Source organism: Triturus cristatus, chromosome 6 (genome assembly GCF_964204655.1).
Source record: "Triturus cristatus chromosome 6, aTriCri1.1, whole genome shotgun sequence".
Taxonomy (NCBI): Eukaryota; Metazoa; Chordata; class Amphibia; order Caudata; family Salamandridae; genus Triturus; species Triturus cristatus.
In genome coordinates this window covers 444,437,077-444,454,723 of record NC_140589.1, presented here as the reverse complement: position 1 = coordinate 444,454,723, position 17,647 = coordinate 444,437,077, and the positions used below count along the sequence as shown (strand labels likewise).

Here is a 17,647-nt window from a genome sequence, read left to right as displayed (position 1 = left end):
TTCCCAGTGCTAGCCTCTGAGCAAAGTAGGCCTCACAGAAGGGAAAAACAAATGTAGCAGATTGTCACTACTTGGATATGTAAATCTTAAAAGTACCCGTCCTACCTTTTAGTTACAGAGCACCCTGCCCTTAGGGCTACCTAGGCCCTACCTGAGTGGTGACCTATGTGGAATAAAAGGGGAGTTGAAGGCTTGGCAAGTGGTTTTAAATGCCAAGTCAAATTGACAATAAACTGCGCACACGGGCCTTGCAGTGGCAGGCTGGAGACAGCTTTGAAAGGCTGCTTGTGTGAGTGGCACAACCAGTGCTGCAGGCCTATTAGTAGCATTTAGATTACATGTGCTGGGTATATCTTATAGCAATTTACAAGGGAATTATAAGCAAACTAAATATCCCAATCAAGTATATACCAATGTCTCCATGTTTAGGGGAGAAGCACATGCACTTTAGCACCGGTCTTAAGTGCTTAGAGTCGGAAGGCCAACAAAATAATACAGAAAAAGGTAGAGGAAAGCAGGCAACCAGTTGGAGGAACACCACCGTCAGGATGACAGGTCTAACACTTACATTACAGAAACTTTCAACAGAATTAAGGTAGGTCGATCAGAGAGTTATAGGATATGATGAAGCATCTTTGAATATATTGCTTACATTAAGACCACATTTTGGAGTTTAACCAAGCTAAATAATTCAAGAAAAAGGTTGATATCTGGCAAATACAAAAAGAGATTTTGGAATTTGGCAAGCTACAATGTATCCTAACCACCTTCCTGTAAGGACACAGCCCTAGTTTTCTGGAGTGCGGCTCACCATAAGTTTATAAATTCTGTATAAGCTCCTTTGAAGCAAGTGTGGGCACTGTTCAGGCACTATAATGCAATTTATGAAGCCAACCAGAGCAAGCGAAAAAATGACTGTTCTTCTAGTTTTTTTTCTTGGTACTTGTTGTAGTCCTATTAGGATAAAACTATTAATGTAATTTTACGACAATTATAAATTCTATTGAATACAAAAGGGTTACCTTTATTACTGTAGCAGGCTTCCACAAGCGAATGTTTGATATTGCAGTCCAAAATCTCCGTGCAGAAACAATCTTTAAAATTTGGATATCTATCGGCCAAGTATTTGATGGCAACATTGCATCGTTGTGAATCTTTCATTTGGCAGGTTTCACCTATATGGTATGACATAGTAAAGAAAGAAATAACAAAGAAACATGCTGAGCTTTTGCATTGTTTGTCCTGTTTGAACTTAAATAATACACTGCTTAGTATAGTACACTCTTATTTTGTAGTACAGTCAGTAATTATTTATTAAAATTATAAACTTGACATTTTTGTATGAACTTATGTTTTGAATTAACTAATGATGTTTAAATTCCAGACCATTACATTAATTTTATTTAGATCAATGTAGGCTTATCTAGAAGAGGGAACCTGCACAAAAATGTATAATGAATCAATTGTGATAAAACCGAAGAAACTCTATAAAATCTGTTCTCCACTAAACTCTCTCAACTGAGACTCCTCACAGAGGTTACTATAACACACATGCGCCCAGTTTCCACAGTCCCGTGTGTTTTAATCACCTCTTCTCTAGGCTTATTCCAGACCTTTCAGCAGCGCTGCCGGAGTTTTGCTGTTTTGGCATTAGATGGCACGCCAATGGTTCTCAGCTTATCTCTCAAATCTCTTTGGCTTGTGGTGCTACTCACAGACCCTACCGGCCTACCCTTTCCTGCAGCTGTTTAATGGATTTGTCCTAGAATCTTTATTTTCTGTCTTCGTACCCACCCCAGTTTGGGGGCAGCATCCTTTCATGAGACTGCTCCTATCACCACCGAAATCTTCTCTTAACTTTATCATTTCAGTCTAGTATTTCATCTGTGTATGCAATACAGGGCAGTTAGGAAAAGGTTCAATCAGCATCTGCTTACAGCAAAGGCAGAACATAAGAGACAAACTGATTGATATAGACCAGCTCCTGAAAACAAGGCTGTGGGGAAAGTATGCCTGTCTATGCAATATTTACATCTGCCAGAGTCCTAACCTAAGTTTACCACCAGACAGATAGGTCCCTTTCCGGTCTTAGGTTGGTAGGATAACCTAAGAAGTGGACAATACATTAAGGTTTATTTGTTTACCTTAACAAACCTGCAGCCACTTAAGGAGGAACACCACAGCCACTCCTATCAGTACAGGGCTCTCAAGAATAAAAGGTAGAAACCATTATTGATTCACATAATCATGTTGGTCAGCTTAATTATTTACCCTGGAAAAGAGACCTTGAAAGCCCGCTTATTTTGTGTGCATACCCCGTGACTGCAGTCTTGAATTAATGCCCATAAAACAAAACAAGCATTGGCATAGCCAATAGGTCTCGCCTTTGGGACCTTATAAGTGTTTAGCCATGCAACAGTTGCATAACTAAATTCTTATAAGGTCCCAAAAGCGAGACCTATTGGCTATGCCAAGCGGCCAAGAAAGTGATCGCGATTGCGATCAAACATCAAAGCGGACGTGCGGCCGCGACAGTTAAAGTAAATTGCGGTAAAGCGCGGCGCGCGCGCCTGCGCACATGCACTGTAGCTCTAGACTGGCCTGGTAGCACTTTTTGGAGCCCTCTCAATAAGTCTCGCCAGACCAGCGCATGCGCTGGGTCAGGCGAGACCTAAAAAAGTGGTCCCAGCATAGGATCAGGAAGTGGACTTCGAATGGTGGGGGGCTGTCAGAAATATCAAGAAAGATCGCAAGTACGGAAAAGGTCAAACTTTTTGAGGATGGAGGATTGGAATGTAGAAGCAAGGCTAGTTCACACTTCACTTTTTATGCGCAATGTCCGGTGTCCTATGGGTCAGCGACTACAAAAGGCCAGTGCAGGCCCTTAATTGGTTGCTAGCAACATCTCCTAGTTGTTTTGGCTTAATTTGCTTCAATCAGTTTGTCACTCAGCATTTGCAAGCCCTCACTCTTTGTTATTGTTATGCTTCTCAGTTCCACACCTTTTCTTGTCCTCTGATACATTGGGGGCTGTATTACAGATGGTGCCCCGGGGCACAATGGGCATTTGTGCTCACTTTGCGCGCCCCGGAGCACTTTGGTATCATAGAAGGGGACGCAGAAGCTTCTGCGTCCCCTGCTATAATACTGATAGCGCTGGTGCACTTAAAGAGCCAGCGCAATCAACAGAGGGCGTTCCTTCATTTGCATCAGGGCCTGCCCTATGCAAATGATGGAATTACTTAGACTCAGAGCCCGTGCCGAATTATAGACGCTGGCGCAGAGTCAAAGCAGCCCTCAGGAGGCACACTGTCAGAGCGCCATTTGAAAGGTGGCGCACTGTCAGTGCGCCTCCTGACAGCAGCCCTCTGCAGGGGGTAAACGGGGCCCCATGGACCCCCCATACATCCCCATGCAGGCGGGTGAAGTCGCTGACTGTACCAGCCTACAAGGGATCTCTAAACCCCTTTGAAAGTGCAGGCGAGTGCTGCCTGCACTTTGAAAGCACGAGTTTGTGGCTGCCCTGGGGCAGCGCTTACACCGGGTGCAAACAGTGATAATGTGTAATAAGACCCTTGGTCTTTATCCTCTGTTCGTTGTTTACACTTTCAGGCCCACTAAGGTTTTTTTCTCCATTGCCTCTGTTTGCTATGTATCCAGAATGCTGCTGCACTCCATCTCGGGACATTCCTCTGTGCCATTTGTTTTAGATTCTACGGTAACTCCAGCAACCATCCTGCTAAACCAGTGTGCTACCTTGTTCCATTCTGGCCGTACTGGATCCTCTCCCTATTTGATTCCTGAGGTTAGTCACAGTATGTCCTTGCAGAGCGAGAGATAAGCAATCAAAACATTGGTGTGATATATTCTGTGCGTGTACATTTGCAAAGTTTCATGCTGTTAACCTTCTCTTTCTGTCTCTTGGAGACATCAGAGCAGTGGTTCTGAGACAATACTAGGCAGCTGTTGATGCCATTCTGAAACAGGTTCTCTGTTTTCTTTTCCTTATCCCCCGGTTATTATTCAGTACCTTGGTAGGAACAGGGGAATGATTGGGCTTGTGTGCTATATTCCTTTAGGGGAAAGACATAATTACTCTAAAATCCTGATAATTAGCCTCCTCCAGATAATGTCCTCTATGGCCAAATATGCCCTTAATGGCTAACTGCTCACAATCATATATGGTCTAATGTTGTTCCATAGTGTTGACGGTGCAAGAGAAAAGGATGTAATTCTTCAGAATCTTCATCTCATTGGGAAAGGATTGCCCATCACTGTAGCTGAGACACCAGTTTCTACAATAAATGGAAGTAAACAATGGGATGACAGCGAACTAGGGCTGCAATAAAAGCTTTATTTTTAACATATTGTATGCTTAATGTTGTTTCGGTTCCCACTGACAGAGAACCCATTTAGGTGCAATGATTGTGGAAAAACGTTGTATAAATTGATAGTAGAGATTGGCGAAGCCTAGAAAACAATAGTTGATGTAGTTCACTGCAGCCCTGCTTCCATTATAAATGGATCATTTCTTATGTCAATTTCCCGAAACCATATAAACCAAGATGCTGACAGATATGGTTTCAAGCATTCATTTGAGCATCTTGGCATGCATGCAATAGTAACTTAATTAAATGAAGACCTCTGCGCTCTGTAGATGATGTACTGGTGGTGTGGCAGAGAAATGTAACCCAGTCTGTTCCGAATTCCCAATCAGTACAAATACATAATAGTGTATCATATTGTAATTTTCTCAAAATATCATTCACAAAGCGTTGATAGGTTACATGGGCATTGCAAATGCCAAAAGACATGCCCAGATATTCGCAGTACCCATGGTTACTGCGAAATGCTATTTTCCACTCATCACATTTTCAAATTTGTAACAGGAGGTAGACCATCTTGCTGTACATGAATGGCCTAGCAGGACAGTTATGAGGGCAAGACGATATCTGTTTTAAATGGCTACAGCCTTTAGCTCTCTATATTAAGCAAATTGGTGTAGTTCACTATTGGATTTGGGCACATAAATGATGAGATCTCCAGACAGGCGGTGAAGAGATGAGGACGAAACTTTCAAATACTGTTTTTTCAATGTATTCTTTAAGTTCTTTCTCTTCCTTTTGTGTAAGAACATAAATTTAGCCAGGTTGAATTTTAGCGTTTAGGAACAAAGTAACAGTACAAATGGAGGATACACCAACGTGTGAACGGTAATTAAACATGGCCGTCACCAGTGCTTTTAAATTTTACCACGTGATTAAATCAAAACGTGCTTTTAGTTAACCATGAAAATAAACAGAATACTACAATCTCACACGCACCCTTTTAGACTGAATGTACGATTTATTTTCTGCTTAATTAACATGCATATGTTTGATGATTATCATCACTGTATCTATTGAAAGCAGAGTGGTGGATGCTAAACTACAGAAGCGGAGTTTCACATCGAGTAATTATACTGCATATGTTCATGTGCTGGATATTGCTGGTTTACATTTCAAATATGATTTGTTTTATCGCAGTTACCTCTGTTGTCTGAAATGCAGTGGGTCATATTACTCATGTTGCGCTATGAGGCATGGGTAATCCCCATATGTTTGAGAAAAAAGCCTGGATAGCGAAATGTTGAACTTGTTCTTGGAATACTCAACTGAATACTCATGGACAATAATTGACTATGAATTAAATTGGAATCCTAATAAACATGAATTATAAAAATGGATTAAGTTTTCTAAATCGGTGAATTTTCATTTTCGCTCTGCATCCTGGTCCCATAAAAATGACAAGGCACCAACTTCTATTCATATATTTTAAGGCCCACCTGCCCCACAGGGTGCAGAAGCCACTAGACACCTGGGAAAGTTTGTGTGTGAAATGTAGTTCAGATGACTGTTTGCATGTTCTGGTGTTTGGCTGGCTAGGTTTGTGGCTGGCATTTAGATGTTGATGGGTAGACTATATAGTGTGTGATAATGTTAACTGCTTTATTTCTCGTCATCATTTGCATTTGAGTTTGTAATGTTGTATTTCTCCTTTCTATTCTAGTGCACAGCTTTTTTTTACATTTGTGTCTCCTGCTTGCAGTTTCATCGCTGGTTGATATGCAGTTTGTGTAGTTGCATCTGTTTGGTAAGAACACATTTTTTCTACTGTTTCCTCCAAATGAGTATTTTGCCCTGCATGAATGCATTTTTTGTAAATGCCGTAATAGCAGCATATTTAGCTTCTGTTTTATTGTGTGTTAAATTCTTGTTGTATTTGTGCACAATATGTATTGTGTTGTCTTGTGTGCAATAATAGTTTGTTTTTCCTTCCTATTGTGTTATCGTTGGTGCTTGCTGTGTCTGTGCAGAGTAGGTGTTGGTGAGTCTAACTGTCTCTGGCAAGTGAGTGGTATTGTTTTTTTCAAAATATAGATCTTTGTGTGGTTTGTATTGGTTGACTTTTCTTTTCAAGCTACCAGTAGTTTAACTTTCGTCTTGATAAAGTCACACATTGTTGCTTACTTATTTTACACAGTGTTGAGTATTGTTGGCTTATTTGTCAAGTTACTTTTCTTAGTGAGAATTATGGATAGCTGCAAGATTACTGCTCTGCAGGTTGTTGATATGCTTTTCGAGTCTTCCTATGACCGTGATTATGAGACTGATTCTACATCTGCGGCAGAGAAGGAGGACACATATTGGAATTAAGATTTATATGCAGGAGGACACATTATGGAATTAAGATTTATATGCAGTCTGAGAGCAAGACTGGCTATGTCTATGATTTCAGGGTGCACACTAGTAAGTATTCCAGTATTGAACCCCCTGGCTGTCCGTCAACTTTCAGAGTTAGCGATAAAATTCTGTGGGTACTTAGTAGAGCTCTTTGTAAGAAAGGTCACCATTTATACGTAAAGAACTTCTACACTGGTGTGCAATTGTTCCGGGAATCGTTCAAACTGGACACTGTTGCTTGTGGCACAATCCGCTCTTACCATAAAGGTTACCCAAAAGAGCTTGTTTGCCAAGAGGGGCAGTGCAGTGCTTTGCAAAATGATGAATTCTAGCAGTGACTTTTTTTTTACAGGAGAGATGTCTACATGCTGACTACCATCCATGATGACAGTACTTCACCTGTGACTGTTTGGGGTCACGCTGATGAAGTGCACAAACCTGTGAAGATTTTAGACTACAATAAGCACAATGGAGGTGTAAATACAGTAGATCAGAGGTCGGAACCTTACACTGCTGTTAGTAAGGCTTACATTTGTTATAAAAAGTTGGCTATCCATTTAGCAACCTTCAATGCATTTGTTGTATTCCAGGATTGCTCTCCAGAGTCACAGATGACATTTTTTCAGTTTAAGCAGCCTGTAATAGGCATCCTTGTTGTAGTGGAACGAGCAACAGTTCCTAGAGTTGCAACGGTGCACGATGTAGCTGGATTGAAGGATCGCCACTTTCCTGATCACCTTCCTCAATGGCCATAAAAGACTTTCCAGCTAAGCAATGTAGAGTCTGTGCCCAAAGAGTTATGTAGAAGGAGAGTTATATGTACTACCTCAAATGTCCTTCTAATCCTGTTCCACCATGTTTTAAATTATACCACATGCAACAGAAGTTTTGTTTGCAACCGTGAGCATAAAAGTAAACTGACTGGTCTGTAACGTTTTATTATTTTTTGCTCAGATTTCACAGTTGGCAATAGGGTGATGTATTTAGTTAGAGCTGTTATTTGTAGTTATATTCTTGTATCTAATTCCAATTGGTTTGCATTTTCTTTTTCTGTATAAAAAAAATGTGATGGCCTTGTGTGTGGACTGGTGCTTGGGTGGCGCTGTGCGTAAATTGGTGCTTGAATGACAGTGGCTGTGGATGGGTTCTTGGCTGCCAGTGTGAGTGGACTGCACTCGGATGGCAGTGTGCATGGATTGGCTCTTGGCTGGCAGTGTGCATGGAGTGGCACTTGGCTGGCAGTGTGAGTGGACAGGCACTTTGCTGGTGGTGTGTGTGGACTGGTGCTTGGCTGGTGGTGTGCAATGACTGGCATGTAGACGGCAGTGTGCATGGACTGGCATTTTCCTAGCGGTGTGGGAGTAGTGACTTGCTGCTGGTCATTACACACACTGCTAGCCAAACGCCACTGCACACACTATGTCAACCACCAGCCGGTGTCATTGCTGTGTCAGTCATGTGTGCATATGAAAGTGATGGGCCCTTGAATGGCACTGCCTGTTGATTTGAATGTTGTAGTGTGCTGGGCCCATGGCTGGTGGTGTGAATGGTTTTGTGTGTGTCACGTATGAAAGGTGTTTGAATTGCCTGTTGAGGTTGGTGAAGTGAGTGTTGTAATGTGTTGGGCCCAGCCGACACCCTGGAAAGTCTAAGGATGTCTGGCTTGCATATATCCCCCAAAGTTTTCCAACCCAGAATCTCCTGCGAAACTCAAATTTAACTAAAGAAATCACATACCCCCAGCAATTATTTTTGGGAAAGTTTTTGGATCACCGGGCAGATACAAATTTCCCAATAACCAGTGTTCCACTATACCTTCTGATACAAATGGTACCTCACTCATGTGTGTGAGCTAAGGGCCTGCAACAGGGTATGGCCCAAAACGTATTGTGGAGACAGAAAAATTATCTATCACAAAATTACCTGGTTTTGCAAGGGGGGCCACCTGCGTTTTTGGTTCCGGGCTTGCCGGCCATCTGGGGAAACCTACCAGACCAAGACAATTCTGAAAACTAGATAGGGGGGAGTCCAGGGATGTGTGGCTTACATAAATTCCCCCCAACCTTTTCCAACCCAGAGTCCCCTGCAAACCTCAAATTTAGATGGAAAAAAAATCACATTTACCCCACATTTATGTGTGGGTAAGTTGTGAGATCACCAGACACACTCCAATTTCCTACCACCAAGCATTCCCCCAAGTCTCCAGATAAAAATGGTACCTAATTTGTGTGGGTAAACCAAGAGCCTGTGACAGGGAAAGGCTCAAAACATATTGTGGAGCCATCAAAATTGTCTATCACAAAATGACCTGGTTTTGAAGGGGGGGGGGGGCACCTGTGGTTTTGGTCCCGGGCTCGGCGACCATCTAGGGAAACCTACAAAATCCAGACATTTCTGAAAACTAGACATCTGGGGGAGTCAAGGGATGAGTGGCTTGTTTGGATCATCCAACATTTTCCGACCCAGAAACCCCTGCATACCTCAAATTTGGAAATCAAATTTCTCTCACATTTCTACATGGGATTACCCGGCCAGCACAAATTCCCTTTTACCCAGCGTCCCTCTCGGTCTCCTGACTAATATGATACCTCACTTGTGTGGGTGGGCCAAGTGACTGTGACAGGGTAGGACCAAAAATGTGTAGAGATTCAGGGGATATTACAGCGAGTTGATGATTAAACATTTTTAGGGTGACTCAGCTTTGGACACTATTATAGGATACATTTGAAGGTTCCGCAGTACATTTTGGGCCATTTTCAGCTGTGGGCACGAGGGCTACCCACATAAGTGAGGTACCATTTTCTATGGGAGACTAAGGGGAATGCTGGGTAGGTTCAAGTTTGTAGCTCCCCGCAGACTCCAGAACTTTCCATTAAAGAAATGTCAATAAACCTTAATTTATAGGTAAATTTGAAGATTTGCAAGGGATTCCGGATAACACAACCTGGTGATAGACACACTGGGTGTCTACTGTCCAAAGATGTACAGGTTTGCTAGGTTTCCCTAGGTGCAGGATGAGATAGGGTCCAAAATCCACAGCTAGGCACATGGCAAAAAAAAGGTCAGTTTTTCGTGCAATTATGGGATGCATCCATGTTGTTTTTTGGTCCGTTTCCTGTAGTGGGCACTAGGCCAACCCACACAAGTGAGGTACCAATTTCATCAGGAGACTTGTGGAAATACTGGGTTGGTTGAAGTATGTGACTCCCCACAGCTTCCAGAACTTTCCATCCAGTGCTTAATTTGTAAAGCAATAAGTGCCAGGGGGCCACTGCAGCTTGCACCATCCATTGCCCTGCCAGTGAGACTACCAACACATATACTAACCATCACACTCCTACAAGTGCACCAATTCAAACTATTCCAGGCAGTTAAATCCATAGGAATTGCTCGGGAGGCAGATCTTAGCAATTTTGAGGTATTTCGAATGAATAAACAACTGTTGTTCGCACATTTCTAAACAGGACAAACAATGCCACCATGTGGCAGACTGTCAAAATTGCTGGTCTTAACAATTAAGTGCTGGTGTTGACAATTAAGTGCTGGTGCCGAGCACCGGAAACCATTGGCCCAAATTAAGCACTGTTTCCATCACGGAAATTTGAGGAAAATGTCTTTATTAGACAACTTTAAACTTTGCAAGGGATTCTGGGTAACAAAACCTGGTGGAAGCCACAGACATCACCCCTGGATTACCCTGGGTGTCTAGTTTAAAAAATGTACAGGTCTGCTAAGCTTCCCAATTTGCCGACTGAGTTGGGATCCACAATCCACAGGTATGCACACTGCAAAAAAAGGGTTGGTTTTCAGTGGAAAAATGTGATGTGCCCACATTGCATTTTGGGCTGTTTCCTGGTGCAGGCAATAGGCCTTCCTACAGAAATGAGGTAACACTTTATCAGGAGACATGTGGGAACGCTAGATGAGTGGAAGCATGTGGATCCCCTCAGGTTCCAGAACTTTCCATTAAAGAAATGTGAGGAAAATTTGATTTTAGACAAAGTTTGAGGTTTACAGGGGATTCTGGGTAACTGAACCTGGTGAGAGCCACACAAGTCACCTCATTCTGGATTCCCCTGGGTGTCTAGTTTTTAAAAATATCCAGGTTTGCTAGGTTTCCCTAGGTGCCAGCTGAGTTAGTGCCCAAAATCCACAGCTAGGCACATTGCAAACATAGTGTCTGCGGAAAAATGTGATGTGTCCACGTTGCATTGAGGGCCATTTATTGAACAAGGGGCACTAGTCCTAACCACATGGGTGAGGTACCAATTTTATTGAGAGACTTTGGGAAACACAGAATTGTACAACAAGAGTTATTGCCAATTGTATTTCAATGGATTTCTGCCTTCCAAATGTAAAGTAGTGTGACCATTTTTAAATATTCCCTATGATTCACGTGCTAGTATGGATGCCCACAAATTCAGAGATGTGCAAATAACCACTGCTTCTAAACTCCATATCCTGTTCCTATCTTGGAAATACATAGGTTTCCTTGATACCTGTTTTACCCTCTTTATATTTTACCAAATGAATTGCTGTAAACCAGGTACACAATAAAAAAAAATCATTGCAAGGAGCAGCTCAGTTATTGGCACTGGGTACCTCGGGTTCTTGATAAACCCACAAGCCCTTATTATCCCTGCAACCAGAAGGGTCTAACCAACATAATAGTTTATTGCTGTCAACAATTTGCCATAGAAGAAGTTACAAGTGACAATGTAGGCACAAAACTATGTTTTTTCAACTCAATTTCAAATTAACCTTGCTAAATTTAGAATGTTTTCTACTTTTCAGAAATGTATACCTTTCTGGGATCCATTAAAGGTTTCGCACCCATTTCTACCACTAAGTAGAAGTAGGTTGAAAGCACAAAAAATAGTCTATGTGCCAGTAAAATGCCAAAACTGTGCAGAAAATTATGGTTTCATGACATACGTTTGCCTGTTCCTGAAAACTGGGAAAATTGTGATTTTAGCTGCGTAAGCCCTTAGTTGATGCCTTATGCAGGGAAAACAGCAGACGCTTTCTTCTGCATCACTTTTTTCCCCATTGTTCCCCAGAAAACTAAATTTAGCTGCTTTTTGTCAAATTTGTCTGACCCCTCCAGGGGAATTCACAAACCCAGGGTACCTTTTGAAACTACAAGTTGCTATAAGAAAAGGATGCAAATTAGGCATGTATACCTTATTTGGACAAACAGTTACTGGGGGCCTAAGCATGAACTACCCCAAATGGTCAAAAAAAGTCTTAGCATAGGAGGAGGCCAAGCAGCAAAGGGGTTCAGGCTCCCGGTTTTCTGTTTAAATGGATTTTTACATGTAAATATAGATGAAAAACTATTTTTCCCTTGTCTTTATTAATAAATTGAAACAGTAAAATACTGACAAAATGGGTTCCGAGAATGATGCTGCCCCGTCGTGCTGCAGCACAGGGTTGCCTCGCCACGTTCATTTTCGTGATTTAGATGTGTGCCTCAATGAATGAGAATGTGCTTGTTGAATGTTTTTCTGGCAGGGGAAGACATTATCCTGCCACCCTCAAAGGTTTCTGACCCAGAAATCGCTCCGCACACACCGGCAGTGCAACGCTACAGCATACCTGCTTGTAGAGACATGGACGACTTTCCGTGCCATCAGAGACTCACAGCACGCTTTTGGCAGTGCATGTGCACTCCACGATATTTTCAGGAATAATCTCAGCGTAATCGCTGAAGTAACACGGATTATATTCTATATGGCTGTGATGCACAGCATGCCCTAGTTTATGTTTCAAGGGCCATAGATACTGATGTTTTGACACCACAGCTCTTAGGCTGTAGAACCTTGTCTACAGATATATACTGTCTACTATAGTTTACAGTCAGCCCCAGAGATCTTCTGCTGACTGGTGCACCATATACTTTGGTGATACTGTACCTGTTATATTTCTTGGACTTTTTCACCCAAAATTAGAACGACTGCAGCCGGGTCGGAATTATCACCGGCAGCTCGTTCATACGAAGATTGCATCACTTCTTGCAAGTTATTCACATGATTTCCGACATTGGTCTTTCTCATTTCTGAAACATAGTCACCAACCGGGTTGGAATTATCACCGGCAGAGCATTCAAACCAAGACTATCACCACTTTTCAAAAGCCCTGAGGAAGTTGCGGGATATCTCCCATTGGTGACGAAACAGTTGTCGGCTGGTTTTCGTGTGTTCCATTGAATAATAAAACAAGAATGAATACACTGGAGATGGACCATTGAGACTTTTTGGAACTTTTAAAGCTATCATTTGATTGACATCTTGTTCACATGTGCCCGGAACTTACATTGCATTGACTTTGTTTAGGGTTGACTTTACATACATTTAGGGGTTTTAGGGAATTATCCCCTTACCTGGTAGCACCGTACACTCATAATCAGTATACACAAACCGTAGATGTAGCAGTGCGCCTTTTTTTCCTGAGTCACTAAAAAGCCTTCAGACACAGCTCAAACACCCTCAAAGGTAAGGTTGCTGCCCAGTGATCATCATCTGGGTAATAAGGGCCCAGCGTGGCAACAAGGAAAGTCAATTCAGCATATGAAGCTTTACCTTGTCCCTCAGAGTCCTCACTAAGCCTGGTCAAAGCACTGCTCGCGTAGTTTGCGAAGTTTGCGCTACTTCGCACTACATGAATTGCACGTAGCACAGTGTAAACACGCTTAGCGTAGTGCAGCAGTCATTTTTTGCTTGCTTGCGGTCTTCAACGTCAAGTTGGCGACGGCGAGCAACCAAAATGACATCCCTGCGAGACTTTATCCTCGTTCGCGATCAGCAACATCAAGGTGCCCATCGCAAGCGTGGAAAATAAACCTCCCCGGCGAGCTTCTCAACGCGGGGAGGTCAGGTTTCTCATTGCGAGTGGTCGCGTACGCTCGCGACCACTCGCGATGAGAAACTACCAGTCCACGTTGAGAAAGCTGCCACTCAAGTAGAAATCTACTCGAGCGGCATAAAACAACCGCTGGCAATGTGCAAGATGCAGTTTGCACTGATTGCACAGTGCGGACAAGCATCCGGCACTGTGCAATCAGTGCGAATAGCATCTTGCACAATGCACTACGCAGTTTGCGAAGCTACGCGTGGCTCGCGTAGTGCGAAGTGCACTTCGCGTTGTTACCGTAGCGCTACTTTGCAAACTACTCCCAGGGTTAATCCTCACCACTGGGTTGCCTTGAGGTGGGATGATCTGAATCTCATTTAGATGGAGTCCCTACCCAGACCAGTAATGCTCTCACTCAACGGGCAAGCAGCCCCAAATTTAAAGCACAGCCTTTGTCTAATTAATGCTAGGAAGATGCACCCGATCTCCCCCCTCTAACTCCTCAAACCACCATTGCTGTGTGAGGCATACATAACGAAAGGGTTTAAGCCCAGGCAGATGCGTGCTGATATTCGATGCTATCAGGCAGTTTCCCAACAGGCCTGGGCAGAGACAATCACATGACTGATTCATCCACAGTCCTACCTTCCATTCAGAGGCAGAGACTAGGCTCCGTCAGAATCCCAAGACACTACCCATTCTTTGTGATACCCACTAAAGCCCCTGGCACAATCACCCTACCCATTCCTCCCTCCCCTGTGCCCCCTCTCGATTAAAGTGGAGCAATTCGCACCCACCCCTCTAATAGTGAGAAGTGGCTGGGAAACAGATGGCTGCCATGCTCCCCTGGCACTGTGTGCAAAAGTGCAAACATAGACCCAGAAGGGACATGCACCTTGAGGCCCTTCCAATGCTTTCTAGCTGGAGGGTGAACCAGCTGCTACTTGTGGAATAATGCAATAGTCCCTGTGAGCTTGCTGTAAATTAAGACAATGCAATTCACGGTACCCCATTTGCCTTTTTCCCTTGGCATGTTTTATACATCCTGAAACCTGTATTTAAAAGGGGGAAAGTCAAGAAAAGTAGAAGAAATGTGCATTGTTGCTTTCTTTCCAGAGGTTCAGCAGCTAATTGTGATGCTCTTTAAAACCCCTGGTTTGCCCTCTTTTGAGAAGCCGATACCCAGCTCTAACGCTGTAGCCAATATGCACTCAGCAAAAATTAAGGTTTGCAGATCACTGATCCATATTGTAGGAAGCCGGCTTTTTATGTATTGCACCAAAATTAGGTACACTATGTAGAAAATCCAGCTGACCCTTATTGGTTTACAAGGCTTAAATTAATAATCCCAAATGCTCTCTTTGTGGTAGTGTGGGTGAGCAGCCCCCGGCTTTGGTATGCTAAATTATTAGCGCCCTGCTGGATGAGGTGTGAAAACCTTCCGCTGGAGCAGGCATTGTTTTTGGCCTCAGAGAGCGCAGGCTCTCACATGCAGGGGGCCAGCAAACTGTCTGTGGTAGCAGGCTTGATAATACCAGTCAGGTAGCACACTAGTCACTGGTATGTTTTTTAGGGAGCATCTCTAAGGTGCCCTCTGGAAGCTTGTCACAATAAAACTAGTTCTAGCAACAGTACAGATTTATCAAGACAAGGTGTTTGATACCAAACACCATAGGTTTCAGTAAAGCCATCTTGTAGTTGAGGAACACATAATGACCTGAGCCCAGTGCATATACTTCTGTCTGATCACTTGTACCATCGAGTAATTGAACTAGACAGCACAGGGCCATAGCTGCTCATGCAGATATTCACTCACATGTAATATAATGCACCCTGTCTTGGGGCTACAAGGCCTGCTGTATGGTTGACCTATGGATATTACATGCAGTAACTTTAGCATGGCACACAGTGAGTGTTCATGTCTTGTTTTCACTCATGGTTTGGACCATGACACGCAGCCTGCAAGTGCAGCCTGCATGCAATTTGTATGGGGGTCCCTAGAGTGGCATAATACATGCTGTGTGCAATTATGTTAAAATGGGACCATTTTACCTTGTTTTTATGGAAAGAGCACTGGCACTGGGGCCTAATTACCAAGGACTCAGTGCACATCAGTCAAAAAACATCAGTACCATTGACAAAAAGTGGGGGTGACCATGACAAAAGGGGCACTTTCCCACAAGTATTGTGCAAAAATATTGAACAGGTTTACAGTGATCTTTATTTTATTAATATACTAGAAAAATCCTCAATGTTCTCAAAGTATCTTAAAATGCAAAGGTGCTTGTACTACAATGGCAAAGTTTTCAGATGAATGTATATACATTAATTTGGCGTATATATGAATATATCTAAGCCTATTTATCAACCATGTGCAAGTGTGCATTGTCTATTTAAATAAATGTAAAAAAATACTAGCTGCAGCGTCTTCTTTTTCGTGCAACAAAAATAAATGTCGATAAATATAGATAAGAGGAGCAAAAAATAAATGTTGATGAATACAGATGGAAATGTTAAAAAAATATATACCATAAAATCCGGAGCCCTAAGTTTAATTTAGCGACTTTTTATGGCTCAGTGTGACAAGGATTGTGCTTGTTTCCTGCATCGGGCTTCCGCCTCCCTCTATCCAATAAATATCCCAACCTTTTACATGCAGGTATTGACCCTGTTGTGCCAACAGAAGGGACAGAATTCCCCTCCCTGAATATTCTGCTGAGCACAGATGGGTAGTCCTTGGCAATTCAGGTTGACCTGTCAATCAAAGTGGTCAATTGTGTGGCTCCTACAAGAAATGTAGTCTCTTTACATGCAGGGCAGCACACATGTACATATAATTTTTCTGAAAGTTATATATCCTAATTAGTCATCAAAATTTTGACTTTACCATTGGATTCTGATTTTTAAAAACAGTTAAGAAATGTTTCTTGAGATTTTTCTTTAGGTGTTTCCTACCGGATAATGCAGAAATAGGAATATAATCTGCTTTGTCAGCATTTGTTATAGAAACAACTAAACCCAATACAGTAAAACAAATGTTAGTGATTTAGTCACTGTAGGTACATGATAATGTTCATTTAGGCATTTACCACTTCTAAACAATATGCACCCTAAACTATGGAAAATAAGTACATTTTAGTGGTGACTTTTTTAGCCCTTAGAAACTGGTTTTTAGAAGTGTTTATTTTTACAAGTCCTGTGGCAAACAAGAGAATTTGCAGGCTGCAGGGGACCAGTGGGGGCTTGTGCCATGATTTGAGGGGTCAGAATGATACGCTGAGTGCTGGGTAGCCATGACCAAGTATTAGAATTTAGAAATACCTGCAGCAGAGTCAATACAAAAAATGAAAAACTGGGGGATGACTCCCCAAAAAAGGTTCAAATTGCAACAACATTTAAATTAAGTCTCACAGAAATGGCACATGTGAGCCACAAGATGAGACAGGAGAGAAATGTAGTAATTTGAAATCAATAATGGAGAAAAGAGGGTATGTGATGCCACAAATTAGCCTGCTTGGCAGATATCAAAATACGATGCACATATTGTGGCACTGCAAATGGCACAAATATAGTTCAGCTACTGTTTTACATTGAAGAACCGCTTTGGTTTGGTTTCTTCTCAAGGTTCCCTGTCTTTGTGTAGACTAATGTTTCTCAAAGCAGTAGTACTGAGATTGGATACAAGTTTGAGTAACAACAATATGAGCACAATTTATTCTGAAATCTCTGCACCTGACTGACATTAACCTTTCTGAAGCAGGAACTAGGGACAGACAAAGGCAGGTATCACTTAGAGACTTCCCCACCTTGAACAATAGAAATGATATTCACACCTTTCATTCCTAGAATCTTCCAAATTAGCAGTGCTCAGAAAGAAGTATTCAGCAGTGCCTTGCTAACAAAGTTCTTGGAATTGGTAATGATAGCCGTCTTTACATCATCCTCACTTTTCCACCCTCCAGCCACTGGAATGCAGGCAATAAACTTCCACTGCTTGGGGAAAATTGGCCTCATTCCCATATTGTGCTATGCCACAGTCAGGAGTGTCCGAAATGGATCTCACTTAGCTTTTG

The 17,647-nt window shown here is 42.4% G+C and overlaps 1 protein-coding gene across 1 annotated transcript in view; it reads right to left on the bottom strand.

The window, feature by feature from the left end:
- The window catches only part of GFRAL (GDNF family receptor alpha like), a 1,025,020-nt gene that overhangs the window by 635,841 nt on the left and 371,532 nt on the right, over positions 1-17,647 (bottom strand). Inside the window, exon 3 of the mRNA XM_085610866.1 lies at positions 1,023-1,175. Within this exon, the coding sequence (XP_085466992.1) occupies positions 1,023-1,175 (153 nt within the window). The remainder of the gene's footprint in view (positions 1-1,022; positions 1,176-17,647) is intronic.